This window comes from Podarcis raffonei, chromosome 8 (genome assembly GCF_027172205.1).
Source record: "Podarcis raffonei isolate rPodRaf1 chromosome 8, rPodRaf1.pri, whole genome shotgun sequence".
Taxonomy (NCBI): Eukaryota; Metazoa; Chordata; class Lepidosauria; order Squamata; family Lacertidae; genus Podarcis; species Podarcis raffonei.
Window position 1 is genome coordinate 33,076,363 of NC_070609.1, and position 22,839 is coordinate 33,099,201.

Here is a 22,839-nt window from a genome sequence, read left to right on the forward strand (position 1 = left end):
ATAGCGAAACAGACAACCAGGCAAGTCTCTCACACAACAGATATTTTTTTCTTTTTATTTTATTTGACACAAAAATGTACAAAATAACAGGTGAGTGGATTTTAATTGTTTATATTAAAAATCTAAAAGGTGTAACTGAGCCATTTTGAATGGAATCAGTGTTGAAGTTTTTAATGATGATGTCCACCATCATCATCATCCTGCATCAATCATCCTAGTCATTCCTGATCAACAGTCATTTTCCAGACACATTATTTACATCTTAAACAAGAGAACATCTCTCCATCTTTCTCACTTAGCCCCCCACCCTCCTCTGGAGTCTGGGCTAGTTCAGGAGATCCATCTCTGGACCTCTCAAGAGTTTAGGAACAGACCATCCACCTGGTTCCAAGATGGTGGTTCAACCTCTTACCAGCTTGGGCCAAACCCTGCCCCCTTTGTCCCTCCTGAAGCTTGGTCAGACTCGATGTCAGCCTTTCAGGGCTGAGAACTAGACATGTCACATCAACATGGGTGGGACTGGGACTGGAACGGTGAAGAGGAGCGGCCTTGCCAACATGGCGTTTCTCTGGCAAAGCTGCACTTCTGCCAGAGTTGAACATGGAGTGTCTTGGGAGATGGGGCAGATTGGCACTGAGCTGAAAGGATTATCTCTCATAATTTTATATATATGTGTGTGTGTGTATGTATGTATGTGTGTGTGTGCATATATATATATATATATTTATTTGTTTATATATATATATATTTATTTAAAATCTCCCCCTTCCTCCTCCTCCTTCTTCTTCTTCCTCTTCTTCTTCTTCTTCTTCTTCTTCTTCTTCTTCTTCTTCTTCTTCTTCTTCTTCACAAAATGACGAATATGATGGCCAATGGTTATTTATAGCAATATGTCAACATTAAAATTTCTGCTGAAGGTTCCATGGAGAAATCCCCTTCTTGGGTCTCTGGTGAATGCCACCCACCCCTCGACTGCAGGGGGTGCTCATTGCAGCAAGGCCCGGATCTGCTTGGATGTGGTGTCATCATTGAGGTGCCGGGTGGTGTACCTAGGAAGAAGAAGAAGGGAGGCAGTGGGAAAGGGCACACCAGTTGTAGAGAAAAGAAGCCAATTGTGCTGGCCACTGTGGGAACAGGTGCAATGCACGTCTAAGCCCCTGATCAAAGGTAAAAATGTGGGATTTCTTAGTAGGGACTAGTTTGGCAGAAAGGAAGTGTGGATCTAGGGGGGAGTTTGCCGGTGAGTGGAGGGTAGGAACCTGAATGCCCAAGTGTAGCCAATAGCTTAACCTCCAGGTGCTGTTGGACATCAACTCCCATAAGGCCCAGCCAACATAGCCAATAGTCAGAGATGATGGTAGCTAGATGGCCAAAGGCTGCCCACGCCTGGACTAAAAGGTAGGTTTCTGTGATGCTGGCCAAAGCAATTAAAGTGCCAGTTGTTGGGGACAGGGAAGATGCAGTGTCCCTGAACAGCATACAGTGGTCTGAGTGCTGAGAAACTGCAGCTCCCTTGATACCAAAGCACCGGCTGGTGGGCATGAGCTAGTTCGGAATCCAGGACTCAGGCCAGCCCCTCCTGTGCGATGCACACTGGAAGGGCTGCTGGCCTCAACTCCCCAGCTGTAAAATGGGAATAATGGTCTGCCCCACAGGATAATTGTGATGTGAGGGCAATGCACGAGGGAGTTCCTTCTGTGAAGCCAGGTCAATGGTCATTTAGTAACAGCCAACTTCTCCAGTTCCTGCCACAGCACTCCTTCAATAAGAACTGTTCATGTCTATAAAACCAATTTCAGTTTCTGAAAATCCTTCCATGCACCTTCAACTCCAGCACCTGCCTAGGCTGCCAAAGTCATCCCTGTGCAATCCTGGTGCTTGTGCAAGGGGTGTGTGTGTGCATGCGCTTGCAGTTCTTTTCTGAGAGTTGCAGCAGACCTTTTCTGGCTGCCAAAGCCCATTTCCTCAAAGGTGCCTCTTGGGCTGCCTTACCTCAGTGCATTCAGAAGGCCTTCTGTGCTGTTGGAAGGCTGGTCTTTCAAGACCTTGATACATCCTTTCATCTACCGGCATTAAAAAAGAAAAAGAAAAGCCTTGTTAGTCAAATTTCAAAGGAGGAAAATGTTGGGAAAGTGCACCCACTTATACTGACAACAGTCCCTTTGTCTGTGAGCAGATTCACGAGATTTGAGAAAGGCAAAATAGGGTCTTCCAGACCATGTGGATATGGGAGGTGCAGCAAGAGAGGGGGGGGAACCCCGCATTTAAACTGGAATGGAAAGTCCCACCCAGCGTGGTTCTTCTGATGCTTGGTTGCTCCTATGGATCTTTGCTCCTCCTTCCCTTTAAAAGCTAATTGAGGATCAATTGTCAGTAAAAACACTGGAGGTTCCAGCCTTCCCCTACCTGGTGCCCTCCAGGTGTTTTGCACTACGACACCCATCAGCCCCAGTCGTTAAGGCCGTATTATTCTGAGGCTGCTGAGTTGTAGTCCAAAACATCAAGAAGGTGAAGGTCATCAAAGGCTGGCTTGTCAGCTCCTTGAGTTTCTCTGATTGATGTTTCTATATGAAGAGAGAAATGTCACTCACGTCAATTTTGGAGGTCTTGGCGAAAGCCCCCACAGGATGGACATGGTCATAAAGAATGATGACCCCCACCATCACCCGCATGCAGAAAAGGAGAGTTTCGGTGTTGGTGAAGCGGCTCCGATATTCCCTGTTGCAAACAAGAAAGAGGTTCATGAACAAGCCTCCTTGGACCAGCTGACATGCCCCACATTTCCTTCCCAGCTTTCCTGGGGAGCTCATACCATGGAGCTGCTAAACACAGCCTAAAGACTCTAAAAAGATGTGATTTCCAGTATGGGTTCCTTAAAGTCATCTAATGGGTGGGAGCTTGCTACAAATGCCTGGCCCAGAGGTCAAAATGCTGGTGACTAGGAACAGGGCCTTTGCAGTGGTTGCCCCTCTGATGTGGAATTCCCTCCCTAGAGAGGCTCACCAGGTAAGTTGCTTTGCAGCATGTAGAAGGCTGACCAATCCCATTGTACGGTGGCCCTTGGTGACTCTTTGTTTACATTTTTGCACATTCATTTGATAATAATGATAATAATAAATGTGGTCCCGGCGGCCACTCCCAGTCACCAGTCTAGCAGCCACATTCTGGATTAATTGTAGTTTCTGAGTGACCCCATATTTTTAACATGGGGTCTCAGTTTAGTAGGGTTTTAATTGCAATTGTCAATTGTGTGGCTTTTTAGACTCTGCTGTATGTGTGCAACCCTGAAGGCCACTTTGCTCAGCCTTTGCGGCCTATAATCATGTAGGGCATTGTACTCACGGCGTTTCCAGCATCACCCGGCAGACACAGGCCATGGTGCTCAAACAGTCAGTTGTGTCCTCAATGGGAAGAGTTTTGTTCTGAAAGGAGACCCAGTTTGCATGCTGATTACCCCCTGCTCTTCCTCCCCAGGGAGAGAACAAGCTGAATATCTGAAGGGAGAGAGGCAGCCCCAGTCCCTGTGCTACCACAGCACAGATTCCTTGGGGTGGATTCTGCCCATCAACGCACCAGCCAGTGTGCAGTGTTAACCTTGCATGAACAACCAAGCAAGCCTGGACTTTGCAGCAGGCTGTCACGTTAAGCTGGTCTTGGCAACTCTTGCCTCTGTCTTCTCTGCGCCTTGGGAGGCATCACTCACCTCTGAAACAAATTTGGTCGTGGCATTGCTGAGAGTCTTCAGCATTGGGGTGGCCTCTGCGTAGAAGAGGGACATCCGGTTGGCCATTTCGTTGTTCACCTCACTCTCAGCGTCTAACTGCAGGGCAGGAATGGAGATCAGTTGCAGCAAAACGTTGCGGCATGGAGGGCTTCTGTTTAAGGTCCCAGCCACTCTACTCCATCAGTTTTTCATCGCCTCCCCACCAAAACCAGCCAACATTCCATGCCCACTGGGCATGCTCAGTCCTTACTAGGTTGTTTCTGTTGTTACTTGTGTGTGTGTGTGTGTGTGTGTGTGTGTGTGTGTGTTGGTGGTAGAGGGTGGGCACCATGTTGCCCAACCCCAGCTACCTTAAAATGTTGAATTTCTATGTTTATTTCTATGGACAGCTCTCATTTCCATCCCTGGGACATTTAAAAATAACTTCTCAGTGTGAAACAGGAAACCACCTATCCAGACGAGATAGTTCATTTTACTCTTTTAATATCTATGTCTCTCTCCTTCTTTTCCAGTCATTCTGTTCCATTCCCCCTCCCACTTGGCTTTCCATTATTCTTTTTCTTGACAGAGCTCATCCACACTTTTGCTTGACCCCTAATTTGATTGTGTTGTGTGCTGATTAATTCTCCCAGATCCGAGAGCTTTTCTCACTGTGTCTTGCGAAAATCCGATCTTGCCTGCTGAATCGGATATGCAGAAAATCCAAAGAGTGATTTTGCTTAATTGAGCTTCAATTCAGCAGGTAAGTTTGGATTTTTGCAAGGTACAGCCATGGGAGAACAAGAAACGCTCTTGGACCTGAGGGAATTAATCAGAACACAAGGCAATCAAAATATGGGTCAAGAGGAAGTGCGGATGAGCCCTGGCTCTCAAGTGAACATACTCTGTTTGCTCTGGCATCTCTGCACATTTCCACTTGCATTGCAGCTTTGAGTTCCCACCATTCCTTTGCCATTAGAATTTCCATTCATTTTGCCCAGCCTGGGTTTTTACTCTGCCTCCCAGTGAAAGGAAGGAACCGTTCCTTACCTGCAGGTTGTTGATCCGGTTTCGACTGATGGTTCTTCTATAGTAGCTAAAATCATTCTGGATGGCAGGGTTGGTCATCTGGGAGACAGAGAAGGGAGACTTCATTCAGGGGTGATGGAGAAGATGAAGCAGAAGGCTTTTCTCCACATATGGGAGGGAAAGGGATGGTGATGGTGTGTGTGTGTGTGTTTTGCAGGCTACATCTGCACCTGTGCCAACCATCCAGAGTGGGTGCTGTGCAAAGTGCCTAATATTGTTCCACAGGAGCAAGAGTCAGAAGCCCCTGTGGGAGATTTTTTTACTTGTTATTATGCTCAGATCACATTCCCTGCTGCCGCTGGACTAGCCACTGTTGGGGGCCGCCTCCTCCCACACGTACCTTGAGCTCGTCAAAACTGAGGGTGAAGTGTAAGATTTCTGCAAACTGTTTGGCGAGAGCCTGTTCCCTCTCCAGGTGCTGAGTCGGGGCGTAAGGTGGGCTGGTGAGAGCTTCCAGCAAGCTCCGCAAGGCATTCTCTGGGAAAGACAGGAGGAGGGAGATGGTTAAGTTAGGCAGCAGCCCCCTCACCCGGCCAATCCCTGCATTTTAATGTGAACCTGCCAAAGCTTTGCTTCTGGAACCAAAGCACAGCTTCTCCTTCAAAAATTCACACCAAAAATGTTTATAGTAATGAGAAGGGCATGCAGAAGCAAGTATTTTAATGAAATCACCATAAAGAAATGCATTGTATTAGGGACAAATTGCCTCTTAAAAATGTATATGCTAAACAAAGTCATGTTCCCAGATTGGCATATTAGGAAGAAAGGCATTTTCATGTGGCACTGTTTCCTTATGTTAAGGGGCGGGGGGGGGGGGGGAGAGGTTTGCAAACTAATGTGGAAGTGGGTCGAACTGGACTGAAGATGAAAAGAATGAAAAAATGAGAGAACACCCCCTCTTGCTGAGATGGGAGAGGGCACTTACCAAGTCTAAGGGAAAACTCATAAAAACGCTTCAGCTTTGCCACAAGGGGACACACGGCGTTCCATGCCTTTTCTTGGAGCTGCAAGTCACTGGGGTTTTGGATGGCCTGTGATAAAGTAACACAAGATGCTAAGTTTTCTTCCTGAAATGTTAGCTTTGCAAAAGTACAAAAATCTTTGTGGGGAGGGGGGGGGAATCCAGACCACTTGCTAGCATTGCTCCTAGCTCTGGAATGTGGGGGTCAGCTTTGGGAAGGGCTCAGGTCATACCATGACAGTTATGCTCTGCCCTCCACAGTCCGAGGCAGCAATGCTTCTAAATACTAGTTGCTGAAAGCCACAAGAGGGGAGAGCACTCTTGTTCGCTTGCTGGTTTCCCACTGAATAATCTGGTTGGCCACTGTGAGACCAGGATGCTGGACTGGGTGGGCCACTGGCCTGATCCAGCAGGCTCTTCCTAGTACCTCTCTGATCTCTTGCCCAGCTCCAGTGTAGGACTGCAGTTCCGCCAGAATGGTCTGTGCCTCCTCTAGGACAGCGTTCACCTGGTTCCACACAGCTGTCTCGGCTTCTGTGGGCTGTGCATCTGCAGCGAACCCCACCCAGAGAGAAAGGGAGAGGTCAGGACACTCGTGCTGTGGGACACTTTCTCATCCCAGCCCCAGGGGGAAGGGAGGGAGGGACATTGGGATGGCTTGCTTGGAATGAGGGGGTCCAAGAGCTCCCTCGGCATGGTCAGGGGTTGGGGGGGCAACCCAAGGAATGTCAGGGGGACCATGGGAGTAGCTATTTGCAACCAGAGAGTTCTGCCTCCCCCCAAACCCCTTGGCATCATGGGCAAGGCTTGTTGGGTGTACCCAGGTCACGTTGTGCAACCGCCTGGGGAGGGGATGAGGTCTTGGGCTGCCCCCAAAAAACACTGGGAAGCCATGGCCTGGCCTGTGAGCTGCAACAGAGCCCCTCTCTTGCATGTTTTTCTCTGGGAAGCCCACAGACCACCCTTACTGTCTGTAGCCCTCCAAACATTTTGGACTACAGCTCCCATGAGCCTCAGCAAAAGGCTCATCCACAAATGTCAACTGGGTTTTCCACGGATTGACGTTTGCTCTGATTTAGTGGTTAAAGAGTGGGTTTTCCCAAAGTAAACGGCCAAGCAAACTGAAAACCACTTGGACGTGTGCCTAGAAAGCATGGGAGAAGCAGAAAACCTCCCAGACATGTGCTTCCTTGCCACAGGACAAACATAAATATGGACAAACCCTGACTCATACAATCATGCTGGCTGGGGCTGGTGGGAACTGTAGTCCGAAATATCTTAAGGGCAACAAGCTGGGGAGGGCTGCCACAGACCTTTGGCCCTTAGCTGTGCCGGGAAAATATTAGAAAATAAATATACAGGAGGACCAAAAAGAAACCACAAAGTATAAAAAACAAAACACTAGGAGGCACTAAGCCAATGGCTTCCTAGGCAGTGAGCTGCCCCCCACTCTCCTCCTCAAAGCAGGGCTCCAGGACTGTTGGCCTGCCTGCCTGCCTTATCTAGCGCTAACTCCTCTTCTATGCCTCTCTCCCCAGACAGCATACCTTCAGCAGTCCTAGGGCCCAGCAGTTCTCATGCACACCCTATGGGAGCTTGAGAAGGGGGAGGGGGTCAAGCACACAGAGCCCACCTACAGCAGTCCAGGTCCAGGCTGGTGTCTGCTTGTGAGGAGGTGTGGCAATGTGCCATTCAAACCCTGAAAGTTAATTGTTTGGCAGTGCTGCCTGGACACCGCAGGGCTGCTAAATGCCTCTTCACTGAGAAGCTAGCACAACTCTAACAAATCCTGGAAATGTGGCTGCAGTCAGGCCGTCGCTCTGGAGGAGATGCAGACTGCTGCCTGTAGGACGTCTCCAAATGTGGGAGCTTCTGAGCGCTTTGCTGGAGGAGAAGCCTTACTTTCTGGCCCTTCACCCTCCCCTTCAGAAAACAACTGTCCACTATCCAGGGTTCTGAGAAGGTCCACCAATCTCTTCTCTTGCCCCACCTCCTTTGCTCTCAGTGTGATTGGCTACTGCCCTTTCCCACTGCTATATAATGATCATCTTGCCAGAGAGAAGGCATTGCACCTGCAACAGAAGCATGTTTCTGCTGTGCACAGCCCAGGAGCCATTATCTTGTCTGGTTGCTGACTCCCTCCTCTGCCTCTCTAGATCTCACCCTGAAGCTTCTTGGGGAATTCCACATGGCAGTTTATTGCTGACTCGGTGCTGCTCATCCAGTAATGTTTTTGCAGCATCCACAAGACACCCACCTCACCAAAATACTATCCCATATTATTCTCCTTTTTTATATGGAATTTTTGTTTTGTCTTTTACCATTTCCATGGGAAATCTGGTAAGTAAATAACTTGTGGAAGTGGTAAATCTGGATAGGGATATGGGATGGCATTTTGGTGAGGTCAACATTGTGTGGATGCTGCAAAAAAACCATTTGTATGCCTGAGCAGCGCTGAATCCACAAGAAACTGCCCTGAGGATACAAGCCCTTGCCTCTACACCTCCACACAAAACGAAATAAATCAATTTTAATCATGAATTAAATCAATGAAAGAAAGGCATGAATGAAAACAAAGGCAAAAAAATAAAAAAATCCCTTCTCACGTTCAAAGTCAAGGAAAAAATTAGGGCCTTGGTCAAGCTCGTTATAAGTCAACACTTTAAGAAGGTTCCCCATGTGCTACCTGCAAGAGAAGAGACAAGAGGGAGAAAAGCATGATGGGTAGTGAGGTGGGGAAGGAAGGAGAGGTCTGTGGGAGAATGTCACTGGGAAAGGTGCCCCTTTCTGGGTGGCAGGAAGAGTCATTCAGCAAACAATTTCTACATTCAAATAGGACCACTAACCAGACATTACGGCTTATTTGGCTGCAAGTGCTTGGTGATGAGGTGAACATGCCCACAAACTTTGTAGCATTCAGAGATATGTTTTAGTCAGTTCTCAATTAATTGGACCAGTCTCTGCCAGCCTGGTTCTTTCCTGGTGTACTGGACTACAACTCCCATCAGCCCAATGGAGTAGTAGCCCAAAACACCTGAAGAGAACCAGGCTGGCGAAGGCTAGACTAGAGGGGAAGAAAATAAACAACTGTTGGTGGTCCATGTTTGAGTATAGAGAGGCCCACCCCACCTCTTCCTGCCCCTGAATGGAGATGTGCATTGACTGATGGGGAGGAAGACCAATGATAAGGAACAGAGGAGGACAAGAGTCACTGTTCTCCAACCAGATTTGGGGGCTAAGGGGAGCGTGCTTGTTCAACAGGACCTATGGCTGGCAAGTTTGGGAGTCTCACCAAAGGCTGAATTTATGATGGCAGCCAAATCATTTGCCCACATAGGGGCTCCATTTAGCCATCAGGCCTTCATTTGGCCCACACATTGGCACAAGTGCCAGTCATGTTTGCTTAGCAGGATCCAATAGCCTTGGCGGCCATAGCAACAGGCCAGAAATGCTGCAGGGCCTTTGTGAATCAGTCCTTACCTCTTTGGAAAGGGAACAACAGACTAAGCCCTGCAACAGCTTTCCCCAATCTGGTGTTCTCCAGATGATTTGGACTCCAATTCTCATCAGCCCCAGTATCATACAGATATGCTGCTGGGGCCAATGGGAGTTGTAGTCCAAAACATCTGGAAGGCACCAGGTTGGGAGCACAGAGAGGGCATAAGAACAGCTGGCACGAAATGGTTTGCTGCTGCCCAGATCAGAGGCTGCCTTTTCTTTTCCCTCTTTGATGAGTCCAAGATGTCACTGACCCTAGAGTTTGGGGTTTAGACCCTTGAGTTCAAGGCCCAAATTCTGTCCTTGGCTATTAAGTTCCTTGAGTAGTTTTGGACAAGTCTCTCAAACCCTGGCATTCCTTGCAGGTGTATTGTTTTTAAAATGCTGCTGATTTTGTTTCTGTGTTATTGATAATTATTTTATATTATTTTATGTATGCCACTTAAAATATTTTTATTATTAGTCAGTCTATGGATTTCTTCTGAAGAAAGAAATATTGTGAAGACAGTCAACTGTAAAACACTTGGCAAATGTTTGAAAAGTTGTGGAAATTGGCCCTCAGACAGAGAAAGATATTTCTATCCAACTCCTCTTGGAAACAATAATACTTAATATAGTCTTTTTAAGTACTCAAGAGTGATTCAGATACACTTTCACAGTAATCCTTTAACTGACCCTTTCAGATAAATTAATATCCACATATTACAGATGGAAATTCCAAGGCCAATAAATAGTAGTCTGAGTGCGGTGAACACAATTTGAAGGAGGGACTGCCTACTTCTCAGCTCACACTTTAGTTACCACACCTGACTGGGAACACCAGGGCATGTTGGATATTGGACGGGCTGGTCACAACTAATATTCATCCTATTGCTTTCAACAGGAAAAGTGGAACTTAACTTTCTATGCAAATAATAATAATAATAATAATAATAATAATGTATTAATATTCCCTTCCTAAGTCCCATTTTTGCAAGGTTAAAGTTCTTCTTAGGCTGTGTGCACATAACTGTCTACTCTGGCCCTAGTGCGCTCCCACTGCTGGTGTTTGAAGATGTGTACACATGATGTTAGTCACAATCCGTATCTATTCTGAAGTTTCCTGTGAAAGACTGTGGTTTGATGCATCTTCCCTCAAGCCAGCTTCCACTCCATTCACTTTGCAGTTCAGCTAAGATAGCTTGGGGGGGAGCAGTTCCCAGGATTCTCTGGGAGCAGCCATGGCAGCTAAATTGCAAATCTGTAGTGTAGTTATGCCCAGTCTGTTACAGTGTCTGGTTGTCACTGCCTGCTGCTTCCCAACAAAGTCTTCTTCTTTTTTTAAAAAAGTATATTGGCACCACCTCAAATATTTATATAGTAAAGTGTGACCCCCAAAATTTGTGGAGAACAGCAACTCCTTCTGCCAGTAATCACAGACACCACCCCCGTCCCTCCTTTGCGCATGGGACTTACTTTCAAAATCCAGGAAAAAATGAGGACAGTTTTCTAAATCTTTGCCCAATACCTTTATCAGGTTGCCCATGGCCAGCAGACCTGAGCGGGAGAAACAGAACAGAAGATGGAAGAAAACAACCGAGGTAGAGAGAAAGAAAGAGAGATTGAGAGAGAGAGGAAGAGAAAGGCTGCAAGAAAGCCCCTCTGAGCACAGAGTTCCTCTAGAGGAGAAGGAGCAGCTCATGTGGTACCTTCCAGGTGTGGAACTCCAACTCCCAACAGCCCCCATTGCCAATGGTCAGTGAGGGTGGGAACTGGGAGTGCGGGAACTTCTGGAGGGCACCACACTGGCTTCCCCTACTCAGAAACACTGATCTTCAGTTGAGGGGTCGGAGCCCATGATTGGGTCACATGGCCTGTTCTAAGGTGGGTGGCAGCAGCACCACTTCCGCCATGTAGATGTATGGTACAAAATTCAGAAATGGGTGTTTGAGTTAAAGGTGTTTACTGAGAGCCCCTTTTCCAATGGGGTCCCTGTCGATAGCCCCTTTTTGGCCCAGTGTAGACCCTCCTCCTCCTCAATGCTTCTCACCACCACCTTTCTCCTTCCTAAACCATCCCGCCCACAGCACCCTTGGGAAAGCAGGACCTCCCAGCTTACCTGCTTCAGAGAGAGCCCTCTGTCCTCAAACAGGTCCTCTCTGAAGGGCTTGAGTGAGTGAAGAGGGCACGTGTCACTGCTGCTGCTGCAGGCAGCTCAGCTCTGTCTGTATATCTCATTGCAGCCTTGTCTGTGTGGAAATCCCACAACCACTTCTATATTTTCTATTTTGGACTCCCAGAGGGAAGCAGAGTGTGCTGTGCTGCACCTCAGACTTCCTGTGAGAGCTTTCTGCGTGCTTCCAGAGCCCTCAGCCTCCACTGGACTTCCCCTTCCTCCCAGCTCCGCAGCAGAACAACCGTAGCTCAGCAGCTTCAGTTCCACCACGCAATGCCTACAGCAGGGCTGGGGAGCCTGTGGCCATAGACATCTTTGCTGGACTACGACTCCATGCTGGCTGGGGCTGATGGGAGTTGAAATCCAACAACATATGGTGGGCTACAGATTTTCCCACTCCTTGACTAGGGTATGAATGGGCACTCGTTACCAAGGAGAGACCATAATCTGATCCTGGCAGTAGCCACCCACTAGCCCAGTTTGCTCTCCTAAAGCTCTCTACTGGGGCAGCTCTAGGTTTCGGGTAAGGCACTTTCAGTGGGCCCTCTCCTCCATAGCATGTCTGCCTGCTCACTTTGTCCTCTCTTTCCAGGCCCAATCCATACAATCACCCAGAGGGAAAGCACAAGGCAGCGCTGAGGGTGCTGCTGCTGCTGCTGGCATGCTCAGAGGAGGCAGGTGACAGCAAAGAGGAGTTGCAGCAGGGCTAGGAGTCTCCAGAGAGTTGCAGTGGCTCTACCTGCAAGTGTGCGGGCCTTGGCAAGTGCCCAACAAGGTCTATCCCTGACACTGTACAGGGTGATGTGAAGCCTTTCTTGGCATCACTAACAACAGTGACTCTTTTCAGTTCCTTGTGACTTTGTGTGAGTTGAGCCTGGCAGTCATCGATCAAGACCAGCCTGGGACTGGGAGAAGGGTCTGTTGTACTTGGGATAAACAGTGAGCCTCTTGGTCAATGACCTGTCCTCCTGATTGGCTCTCTGCTCTCTGCTTCCTTGCTACTGTGCACCAATGAATGTTTTGTAAGCCTGACCTAATCATACAGTGAATGAAGCAGTAAAGACTTGATGACTGCAATACACTCAATGTGGGGCTGCCCTTGGGCCTTGTCTGGAAGCTCCGGCTGGTGAAAAATGCTGCAGCTAGACTGTTGGTGGAGACAGACTATTGCCAGCACATAACTCTGATGCTTAAAAGCTTGCACTGGTTGCCCATATGCTACCAGACCAAGTTAAAGGTTATGGTGTTAATTTACAAGACCCTTAACAACTTGGGCCCAGGACACTTAAAAGAGTTATAACTTTCCCTGATCATGGAGGTCTTTGAGGGAATCACTGCTAGCAACCCAATGTAGTAATTGGTAATTACAGAGTTAAATATTGTCTCCAGTTATTATGGGTTGGTGCTAAGATTCAATCCTTCAGTTTCTTCTTGTGGTTACTTTCATTTTCCTGTGTTAGCCAGCTTGTGGATAAAAAGCCACTTGTTTTAGGCCTACAAGGTGAGTATCCTTGCTTTATCTGTCTATATACATAGAAATGTAAAGTGTTGTCATGCTCTGGAGTTTGCGTGGCTTGCCAATAGACAGCCACACCAACCAATGGGCCTGCAGCAAGGTTTAATGGAGGACAGGAAACACTTCACACAGCAGTTTAGCAAGCTGCTCTGTGAAGCACTTCACTCTCCTTTAAAAGGTGGTGGGGCCTGGGGTGAGCTTGGGTGGGGGGAGGGTGTGCAGAGAGAGCTGTGAGAGGGCACAGGCAAGGGCATGGGTGAGGTGTAAAGCGAGGGGGGGTCAAGTGTGGGGAAAGGTCTTTTGGCAAAGGGGCAGGTGGAGTTGGCAAGTGGAGTGAGCAGGGGAGGCAGCCCCTAGCATTAAAGAAGAACTTAGCACCACTTGTGGCTCAGATATGCATGGCTTGTGGCTCCTAAGGGCCAGGCAGTCCATATTGTGGGCCTAATTCTGTGGAACTCCTCACTAGTTGAGATCTGACAGACCCCTTCTCTACTGGACTTCAATCAAACACTTCTCAAGGACCTTTCTATTTCAGCAGGTATTTAAATAATTGTACATTATTCAAGTGTATTTGTTCAAGTTAATTTATTTATTCAAGTTATGTTTTTATCTGTGATTTTGGTTTGTCTTAAACTTATATATTTATTGATTTTTGTGTAAACCGCTTTGTGACAATCTGTGGTGAAAGGCGGTCTGTAAATATTGCAAATAAATAATAAATAATTTGTGATGTGGCAGAATGGATGGTTATAATTTGAGATTGCAAATTTCAAAATGCAAGTGGGGGCGGGGGAGTTGTCACATTTTAAAAATACTTATTTGCACCCCCAAACTCTCATGTTTTGATTGCAAGTTCTTTACATAAGAGTATTTTTTTTATTAAAAAAATATTATGTTCCATCTGATGTGGCACAGTGCACTCCGCTCCCTCAGGATTCTGCCACCTTGTTCTGCTACATGTTTAGAGGAACACCTGCCTTTACACTTGCTTTTCTAGGCCTCGCCCAGCGCCTCTGAACTCTAAGACTGGATAGGTCCCTGCATCACACAAGCAGCAAAGGGGGCTGTATTTTTTACCTCAGTTTGTGATGCTTCGGTAACCTCTACAGCAAGAAGCAGGCTTCTGTAGGGTTCATAAAACACTTCATTAACTGGGAGAATCCTGCAGCATGAGAGAGAAGGGGGCGGGGGGAGAGAAAACGCACCGTTAGGCTTCCAGATTTAGACCATTCTCATGAGCTAAGCAATTCGCCTTCAAATTGCTGATCGAAGGTGCCTGAAATGAAGCTGTGTCCTTGGTGGAAACCTGGAATTGTGAAAACTGAACCCCATGCATGCGTGCCAGAGATAGAGAGAGAAAGTATTCACTTCATCAAGTGCATCGCACAAGAAGGAATGGAGAGGGTGATGACCAAAGGCCACAGTGTGGCTCTTTGACCACAGAACAGTCATTTTATTCCCTCACATTGCCACACGGGCCAAGGCAAGCATTATTCAGTAGAAGCATGAAGTACTTCTTCCATTCCTGGAGTTATTCTGCCACGGTGGTTCATCCCTCATGACCTATCAGTTTACTATTTGGACACAGTCCATGAGGAGGTCCCCCACATCACATGCCCCATTGGGATGAATGGCAGGTACACAGGGCCTTGATATAAAGGGCCGAGGCCTTGTCTTTTTATCTGTTCCTAAGGGCCTGCACTGGCCATTCCAGCAGGCTAAAAGGCATTTCCTTCCCAGCAGTAGCATTCCCCTAATCTCTGATGTTTTGAAGCCAGCTCTAGTTAAGCAGGGGTCTTTATGCATTCAGAAAGGCACTGTTGTCTATATCCACATGTCTAGAGGTAAAACAGGACAAGGGGAGAGGAAGGCTGAGCAGGGTTTTAATCCACATTCACACAACAATATCCAAAATGCATATGTATCCAGGATTACAAAAGACTCCTGTTTGGTGCCCTGTTTCTCAAACTACCTTCACACTGATCAGAGCCCTTAAGCTGATCCTGATTTGTCTTTTACCAACACCTTTGTATAGGGTAAATATATCCCTGCCCACTGCCCCCCCTCGCTTTGCCCTGGTGTGTACACAAACAAAAACAAATTGAAGCCATGTTGATGTGAACAACTAGCAGGGAAATTGCTGTGAAATTCACCCCCTCCCCTATCAAACTTCAGTGCATTATCACCCTCAGTCTACTGCTTCCCTTTGCTTCTGGCTGGCAACATTTTCCTCACCTGTCATGAACAGGTCATTGGAACTGTTCACTGTGGACTCAAGCTGCAACTTTATATACAACTGTTCAGCCTCTGGAAGCACAACCTGGGCACAACATGTTGTAGCGAACAGTGAATGCTTGAAGAAGCCACTTGCTGTAAACTCTGGCCCAATCCAGGCTGGGGTCTGTGTTTGCTTTACAAGGCTAGCACCACTGCACAGCCATTTCCTCTTTCTTATCCATGTCTATTTCTCCTCTGAAGAACTTTGAGATTCCTGAACCTCCCCTTCCCAGATTCAGTAGCCCTCTCCTATGGGAGCAGCTGTGGAGAGGGCAGGAGAGACGCACTCTGCAGCCCACTTGAAGTCCTGCCCTCTCTCTTTCTTTTTGGGAAGTGCTGGAGGACAGAGGCAGAGTTTTATCAAGCTCCCCACCTGCAAGATCATGGCTTGAGTGGGAGGTTAAGCTCTGACCACCAAGCGGTCCTTCTGAAGAAGAAAGTCAAGAGCTTTGTCTACATGCACTGAAAGGTGCCCGTTCTCCTGATAATGTGTACAGCTACTGCTGCTGCTGCTAACATCACCAGCAACAAACCCGCCACCTTGCCGGGGTCCCAGCAGTTTAACAGAGCAAAACAGAGCTTTAGAAAACTACACACACATATGCAAATATTTCTGCAAGCACACACAGAGAGACAATTCAGAAACCTTTTGTAACCATTCAAACCACTAGGATTTCAGAGGTCAATTAAGGATACTGGGCAAGTGTATCAAAAGAGAGCTGTCCTACGCACCTGGCCACCCAACTTTGTGGTACATGAGCTTGTCTTCTGCTCTGTGCACCCCCCCCCCTTGCAGTGTGCAGAATGGTATCTAAATCTCTCTCCTGATTAGTCTGCTCAAGAACTCTTTGCTGCTACTTGACCTACTCAGACTGAGCAGCTGCTCCAAGGCAGTCCCTACGAGGCCCACCTTGGAGGATCCCCAGATGATGCATGGGAATGTACCAATGTGTGCACAGGCAGGACGGACCTGTTCACAGCATCTGAAGGTCCTTGACTGCAAAAACCCATTTTGCCTGGTTCAAAAAGGCTTCCACTGTCTGTTTCATACCGCAGAGCACTTGCTTCATGAACCTCAACCCTTGAACTTTATCTGCAGCCTGGCTGAAAGTTAGCTAAGTCCTTCCTGGCCTTTCCTGAGCTTTTCTTCAGCTTTTGCAGAAAATGGTGGCGGCAAGGGTTGGTTGCTTCTGACACCATGTTTCAGTAACTGAGCAGAGGCAGGTCTCATTTTTCAAACTGCTTTATTTCTAGGCTCACAGACAATGCTGTCCCCTCCTGATCATTTCTTTCTCTTTTCACATTCTACTCCAGACCTCTTGCTGGTGTAATGTAGCATTGATGAAGGTTACTGCCGGGGCTACATCCAATCGAAGTCATAGCAAATATCAGATTAAAATCATCTTCTTTTCTTTTTAAAGCCACCCTCATTGATTGGGGGGAGGGAGGAAAGGACAGCTAGGCCCAGGGTAGTGCCAGGTCTTCTTCCAACACATTTTTGTAACATTCTTTTATGCAACCAGTATCAGGAGCTGCGGGGCTTGAACCAGGTCAGGCACTGGCTCCATGGGTTGGAGGAAGGAACCAGAGGTAGCTCCAGTGGGGGCTATGCACAACGTCCCAGAATCCTCCTGGGCCAGGGAATCAGGTGACAACTGAGGGCCAATCCACTGCTATTGCTACTTATAAGTTCCCAGTTCTTCTCATTTCCCTGAGTCTGGGAAATTCATTAGCAACGTGAGCAACTTCCTTTTTCTCTGCAAGGCTGCTGGTCTTCTTCAGCCTCCCGTTTCCTGAAGGTGTGTGCCCTGCAGTTTCAGCACCAAGCAGCAAACTTGTAAGAAAGACCAGTAGATGAGGAGGTAAGCCCTGGCTGCAGGTTCTTCACAATTCTTTGTAATTTTAAAAAAGAGAGGGCTTGTCCACGGGTCGAGGGGTGTTCCACTTGTCACATGCTTTCTAGGCATGGCTCCAAGCAGTTTTGCCATTCCCCTGCTGCTTTGCCCTGGAAAACCTGCTCTTTAGTACTAAATCAGAGCAAATGTCAATTTGGAGAAAACCTAACCGACATTTGCTCCAGTTCAGTGCTAATTATCAGGTTTTCCCAGGGAAGTGTGGGTGAGCCCAGAGAGTGTGGAATAAGAGGGTGGGGGAAATGCAGGCTACTACTTGGGTAAGGATGACATCTTGTGGACAATGCAAAAAGGCATGCACACCTAGGACACACAGCTTTAAGCTGCCGTGTGAACTTAGCCCTACACGTGACTTAAGATCTATCCTAAATTGCCTCTGCTGCAGGGTGCAGTCACTGAGGCTGGTGGCTTGGCCTGCCTTTCGTTCCCCCTCCCTTCTGCACAAGCAGTGTCTCTTGTGAAAGTTGCACAGTAAACTAATGGTCAGTTTATTTGCATTGTTTTACAGTGATTTAACTGACTTCAGGGGCTTGTGAGGGGGGAGAGTGTCTTTAAACGTGCCATAAGGCCAGACATGCTCTGGTGAGTCCTTTGTGGTCCCCCTTCTGAAGGGCACAAGGAGGGCTTTCAAAATAGAAATTTGCTTTGGTTTTTCAATTTCCTGCATCAGTACAAAATGGAGGGGAGCTACACAGACCCGCATTATGCATGCTCAAATGTTAATGGTTCTGTGCTCCTAATTATGCCAACTTTTAGGAGGTGTGTGGGGGGGCTTCCGAAATGCTTCCATGGTGCAAAATGAGCCCACTGGCAACCTTGCTCATGAGAAAATGGTGTGAGTGGGAGCTGGACGTGAGAGGGAAGTAAAAGGTACTCCGAGAGAGGTGCTGGGGCTTATGCTGCTTCCTAGCCCTCAGTTCCAGTGCATGTGAGCAAGCCAAGTGGTGAGACATTTTGCACATGCTCAGAGCACTCTTGTCATCTGAAAAGCGGAAACAGAGCCAGGAGCTGCATGCTGGTGTTGTGACTTGGTCCCAGATCTCTCCAATGGGGATGCCTTTGATAATTGCTTTGATCAGGGAGAGACGTGGCTCAGTGGTAAAGCATCTGCTTTGCATGCAGAAGGTCCCAGGTTCAGTCCTCAATGGCATGTCCAGGTAGGGCTAGGAGAGAACCCTGCCTGACAATTTGGAGAGTGTAGACACTACAGAACTACATGGAGCATTGGTCTGGCTCAGTATAAGGCAGCTTCCTGTGCTCCATTTTGAGTCAGGATTGACAACGTGGAAGTTATTGTGACCCCTTGAATTCACTAGAATTTGGAAAGGGATATCCTGACAGCCTCCCTAGTGAGAAGGAGGACTTACTAGCTGCACCTGTGACCTTTCAGGTGAGGAGTCTGACTCAGCCTCTCACCTGTTCATCAGCTTCCTGCATTGCCGCCATAATTCATGCTTCTGTGCCAGTTTGCTGTGCCTGTAAATGCTTGGTGGCTTCCTTTGCTGGGCACCATCTATGGGGATTTTGTGAAGTCTCCTTCTGTGCTGCTTGGGATGTCTCCCTTCACCTGCACTACCCAGTTCTGACCAGCTGCCTGGAACCTGCTACCTTGCTCTAGATCTTGCCCTGCTTCTGGTTTTACTCTGCGCTATGTCCACCTTCTCTAGACTTTGCCAAATACCATCTGGGCTTTGCAAGGGGTGAGGAGATGCAGGAGTCAGCCTTTGGGAGAGGAGAACCAAATGTTTTGATCCAGGAAAGTAAATTCTGGAGGAAGCAGTCTGTCCTGAGGGTTGGGTAGAGGAACACAATTCATGGTCTCTGCAGGGGCTTCTAGATGGGGACAATATTGTAAACTGGTTGTTCAAATATCACAGATGAGTGACTGGAAACAGGTTATGGTTTTGGTTTTAAAAAAACTTATCAGATTTCCCTTCAAAAGGGTGATTGTGGATTAAATGGGGTGGGGGATACAGGCTGGCATTTTGATCTGATGGTGTCAGGTGGAATGCATGAGGAGCAGACATCCCACAACAAACCCTTGTCTGGAAGCACACCACATCATAGGTTTTATGCCACCCAGGTTTTTTGGGTCTGTTTTACACACACACACAGACACACACCTTGCCTCTGGCAACCAGCGCTGAGATGGGAGAATGGCTTGCATTGCCTTGTCGCCCCTCTGCTTCTCCTTTCCTGCTCTGCCAGGGAGGAAGGGAGTGTTTCATCCCAGAGGCAAATAAATTCTGCAGGTTCATACCGAAGTGGTTTGGGAAGGGGGTGGGTTGGAGGAGCAAACTGACTGCTCACAGTCTGAGACCTTCCCAGTTCACTGTCACCGTGCTCTGCAGCCAAATCAGGCAAGCCTACACTTTGCAGCCGCCACCTTCCTGCATCTGGTGCCCTCTGCAGCTGTGCTGGCTGCGTTCCTTTGCCCATTGGGGCAGCAAAACATTTGGAGGGCACCAGGATGGGGGAAGAAGACTGACCTGTGTCATAGGCAGCAGCCAGGATGGTGCCCTCTAGATGCTACAATTCCCATCATCCATAATCATTAACCATGAATGGATTTGGACTCTGAATTGTTTGGAAGGGAACCAGCTTTGGAGAAAGACTGGTTTCGAGGGTGAAGGAGGGACCTGGCTCTGGGAAGAGGGGAAATGGCATTAGTGGCTTGGATCCTCAAACCCTGGAGATCCACTGCCAGTCAATATGGACAGTACTAAGCTAGATTGGACCCGGTTTAAGGCAGCTTCCTCTTTTTCTATTAAATCAGCCCTTCATTCAGAATCTTGAGTTCCACCTTGTTTGATACCAGGAGGCAAAGGCTCCAACTCCAGGCCCACCAAGCAAAGCCTGGCACTTTCCTCCAATGTGTCGTTGACCAGCCTTTGCTACTACCTCTTCATCCCCATCTAGGAGCACATGCTTCCTCTGGTCCAAGATGTGCAATCAGGTTTTGCTCATTGGGGCATCAAAATCCTTTGCATATGCTGTTGGGGCCATTTTGCTTCTTGTCTGGGAAAGTGCCTAGTGCCCCAGATCTCACATAGCCAACACCAAGCCTGAATCATGCACCTTGTTCTTCTCACCATATCAAGCGAATGCATGAAGGAGACCAGAGTCTGTGATTCTGCTCTTATTTCCAGACAAAGAATGGAAGAGGGGGAAACTACAGAGGAGACCACTCACAGCCTTCAAGAGGTTGTGAGAAAGGAAACACAAAGCTGGCTGTGGAAGGAACACACTTATTCAAGTTCCATCAATGAGTGACCTAAATCAACCCCAGGCAGGCCTTGGATTTTGAGCAGATCTGTTCCCCCCCCCCTTTTTTCCTTAATGAGTTCTCCCAAGAGAAGCTCCCATAGTGTAGATTTCACTGCAGCATCTATAATTATCCTCCCAAACAGAATCCACTCCAGACATCCAACAATTATTGAGTGGTTACGACCTATTCCTAGGGGCAGTTGCCTGTAGCCTTCATCCAGCTGTGAGGGAGATGCACCTGGAAAGCTCTTTGCACATATGAACATGAGCATCCAAACGACCTTAGCAACCACCTGGTCCAGCCTCCGGCCTCCAACAAGGGACAGCTCAATGCTTCTAAGGGTATGGAGGCAGCTTGCCTATCCCCCACACTTCAGAGGAAGTCTCCCTTCTAGGAACTAGTAAAGAGTGCTGGGGGGGGGGTGCAATTTGACAAGAGAGACCAAACCTGAATCTTCATTCATTATTACAGAATAGACAATAGACTCTCTATATCTATCTGCTCAGTATCCCAGGAGACTTTGACCTCTGTCTGGACCAATGTCAGTGGGAGGAAGACAGAGCTGTACAGGTGAATTTAGATGCTGACACACTGATAAGTCCATCCCTATCCCAGGTTGCAATAGTCACCCTTGCCCATACACACTCACCGGTCAGCAGCATCACTTGCAAAGTAACCAGCACCTTGGACCACCTGGGTACCGATTTATGGGCAGAACTTCTGGACAAAAGCCCATTGCGCTCCAGCAACCAGGAGCTATACCCTTCCTTGGCCAACACACACAAAAGAATCTCACTGAGCAGACCCAGCTATTTTTTAATCCCCCCCCCCCCCGAAGAGGCAGAGAGAGCCATGTGCTGCCGCTGCCGCTGGCATCTCATTTCCTGCGACTGCAGGCAGGGAGGGGGAAAAGAAAATTCCGCAGGGGGCTAAGGATGAAGAAGCGATGAGTGCCGCCTTGCAGGAGAGGGGCACAGGCACAGCACATCTCCCTGCGCTCCACCCATTTCACAGATCAGAGAGAGACCGAGACCCTGGCCTTGCGCGGCACAAAATGGGGAGCGTGCTCTTGCTTCCAAAGGCAGCGGCTACCCCAGCGCCGTCCCTGCCTGCACATGGGACACGGAAGGGGACCAGAGCGCCTTTGCTCAGCGCCCGACGGCAACAGTAAACAGGGTGTGGGTCGGGAACAGAGCGCTGAGGCTGTGCAACCCTAGAGCGAGATGGTGCCCAGGTTTTCAGCATAGAAAGCCAGTGGGCGAGCAGGTGGCGACCTGCGTAAAGAGAGCTCAGAAAATCAACTGGGGAGACCCTGACCCCCACCCAACTCAGCATTTCTTCCCCCCACCCTCCCTGTCACTGTGTAGAAAGGGTGCCCCGGCCGCCAGCCAGGAAGATTCATGAGAAATCCTGTTTTGGACTGCTCTGGAAATACCAGGTGCTCATATGCATCTTTTGTTCTTGCAAAAAAAATAATTAAAATCTCTGTTTCAGTTCGTCTGATTCCGTCCTCGCACCCCTCCTCCTCCCCACTTGCCAATGGAAGAGACACCCACCTTTCTGCCGAGGACGACAAGGCAAAGCCAGAGATCTCAGAAAGACACGCTGGGGAGGATGCAATAATATTTCTCCCAATCTTCTGCAGATCCTTGCTTGTGCCTGGGAAGAGTAGCCCCTTTGCAGAGAGAGAGAGAGAGATTGCAGAAGGAGCGCTGCCCTCCCTGTGTGTGTCAATCCAACGAAGGGAGCTTTGCTGGTGCAGCTGCTGCTATCAGTATAAAATGCATCACAAAGACCACCATAGACCACTACTCGGCCCCCTCCCCTCCTTCTAAAACATCTGTGACGTCTGCAGTGCAAGGAAGCCAGGGCAGATTAACCCTTGCCTTGCTGTGTCAGGCCCTCTTTTCCTCTCTCGCTCTCTCAGTCTCAAGAGCCAGGCAAGGGAAGCCTGGGTTCAGGATATGGAGAATTGGAAGGCACCCAAGAGGTCATCCAGCCTGTCCCTCCTGTCCCAGACAGAATCTTGGTTAAAGGGGGATCTGTGGCCTGTTGTCAGTGTTTCACTCAGGGTGTAGCCAGGATTTTTGTTGGGGGTGGGGCAGCCCAAGTTGTTGAGTTTTTCTAGGCACAGCTCTGGGATTTAAAGCTCCATGTCCAAACAGTTTTATTTTTTGTCCCAATGCTTTCCCCAAGTAAAACCCATGTTCTACTGCTGAATCCAGTCTTCTGTAGATTGTCATTTTCTCCTATTCAGCACTAAAGAGCAGGTTTTCCCAGGGAAAGCACCAGGTCAAAATAATAAAAATGCTCAGACCCAGAGCTTTAAAGTGTGGACCTGTGCCTGGAAAGTGTGGCACAAAAGGAAGTCTGGATGAGCCCTATGTCTCATTAATTACTTACCGTATTTTTTGCTCAATAAGACTCACTTTTTCCCTCCTAAAAAGTAAGGGGAAATG

General features: G+C 48.2%; 1 protein-coding gene across 7 annotated transcripts; it reads right to left on the reverse strand.

Moving 5' to 3' along the window:
- Nucleotides 1-863: 863 nt before the first annotated feature.
- On the reverse strand, nucleotides 864-22,042 carry LOC128418884 (CYFIP-related Rac1 interactor A-like). Of its 7 annotated transcripts, none has more exons than XM_053399013.1 (12): nucleotides 21,937-22,042; nucleotides 14,000-14,084; nucleotides 8,360-8,439; nucleotides 6,181-6,302; nucleotides 5,718-5,823; nucleotides 5,133-5,269; nucleotides 4,754-4,831; nucleotides 3,704-3,820; nucleotides 3,343-3,422; nucleotides 2,592-2,718; nucleotides 1,993-2,063; nucleotides 864-1,049 (listed from the first exon to the last, which is right to left on the reverse strand). In XM_053399013.1, exons 3-12 carry the CDS (start codon nucleotides 8,430-8,432, stop codon nucleotides 986-988), a joined length of 975 nt encoding a protein of 324 aa, XP_053254988.1. In that variant the 5' UTR covers nucleotides 8,433-8,439; nucleotides 14,000-14,084; nucleotides 21,937-22,042; the 3' UTR covers nucleotides 864-985. The 7 variants fall into 7 exon arrangements, with proteins under 7 accessions (XP_053254988.1, XP_053254995.1, XP_053254991.1 ...); XM_053399020.1 differs by lacking the exon at nucleotides 8,360-8,439 and adding an exon at nucleotides 10,707-10,787; XM_053399016.1 differs by lacking the exon at nucleotides 21,937-22,042 and adding an exon at nucleotides 21,030-21,165.
- Between the last annotated feature and the right edge of the window lie 797 nt (nucleotides 22,043-22,839).

Bases quoted from the DNA above. Each gene is read 5' to 3' on its own strand.
- LOC128418884 (XM_053399013.1), bottom strand. From the start codon at position 8,432: ATGGGGAACCTTCTTAAAGTGTTGACTTATAACGAGCTTGACCAAGGC. The intron at 5,270-5,717 runs GTAAGTGCCCTC...TGTCTTTCCCAG, and splicing joins TGAGTTTTCCCTTAGACTTG to AGAATGCCTTGCGGAGCTTG. The intron at 4,832-5,132 runs GTACGTGTGGGA...TCTGTCTCCCAG, and splicing joins TCAGTTTTGACGAGCTCAAG to ATGACCAACCCTGCCATCCA.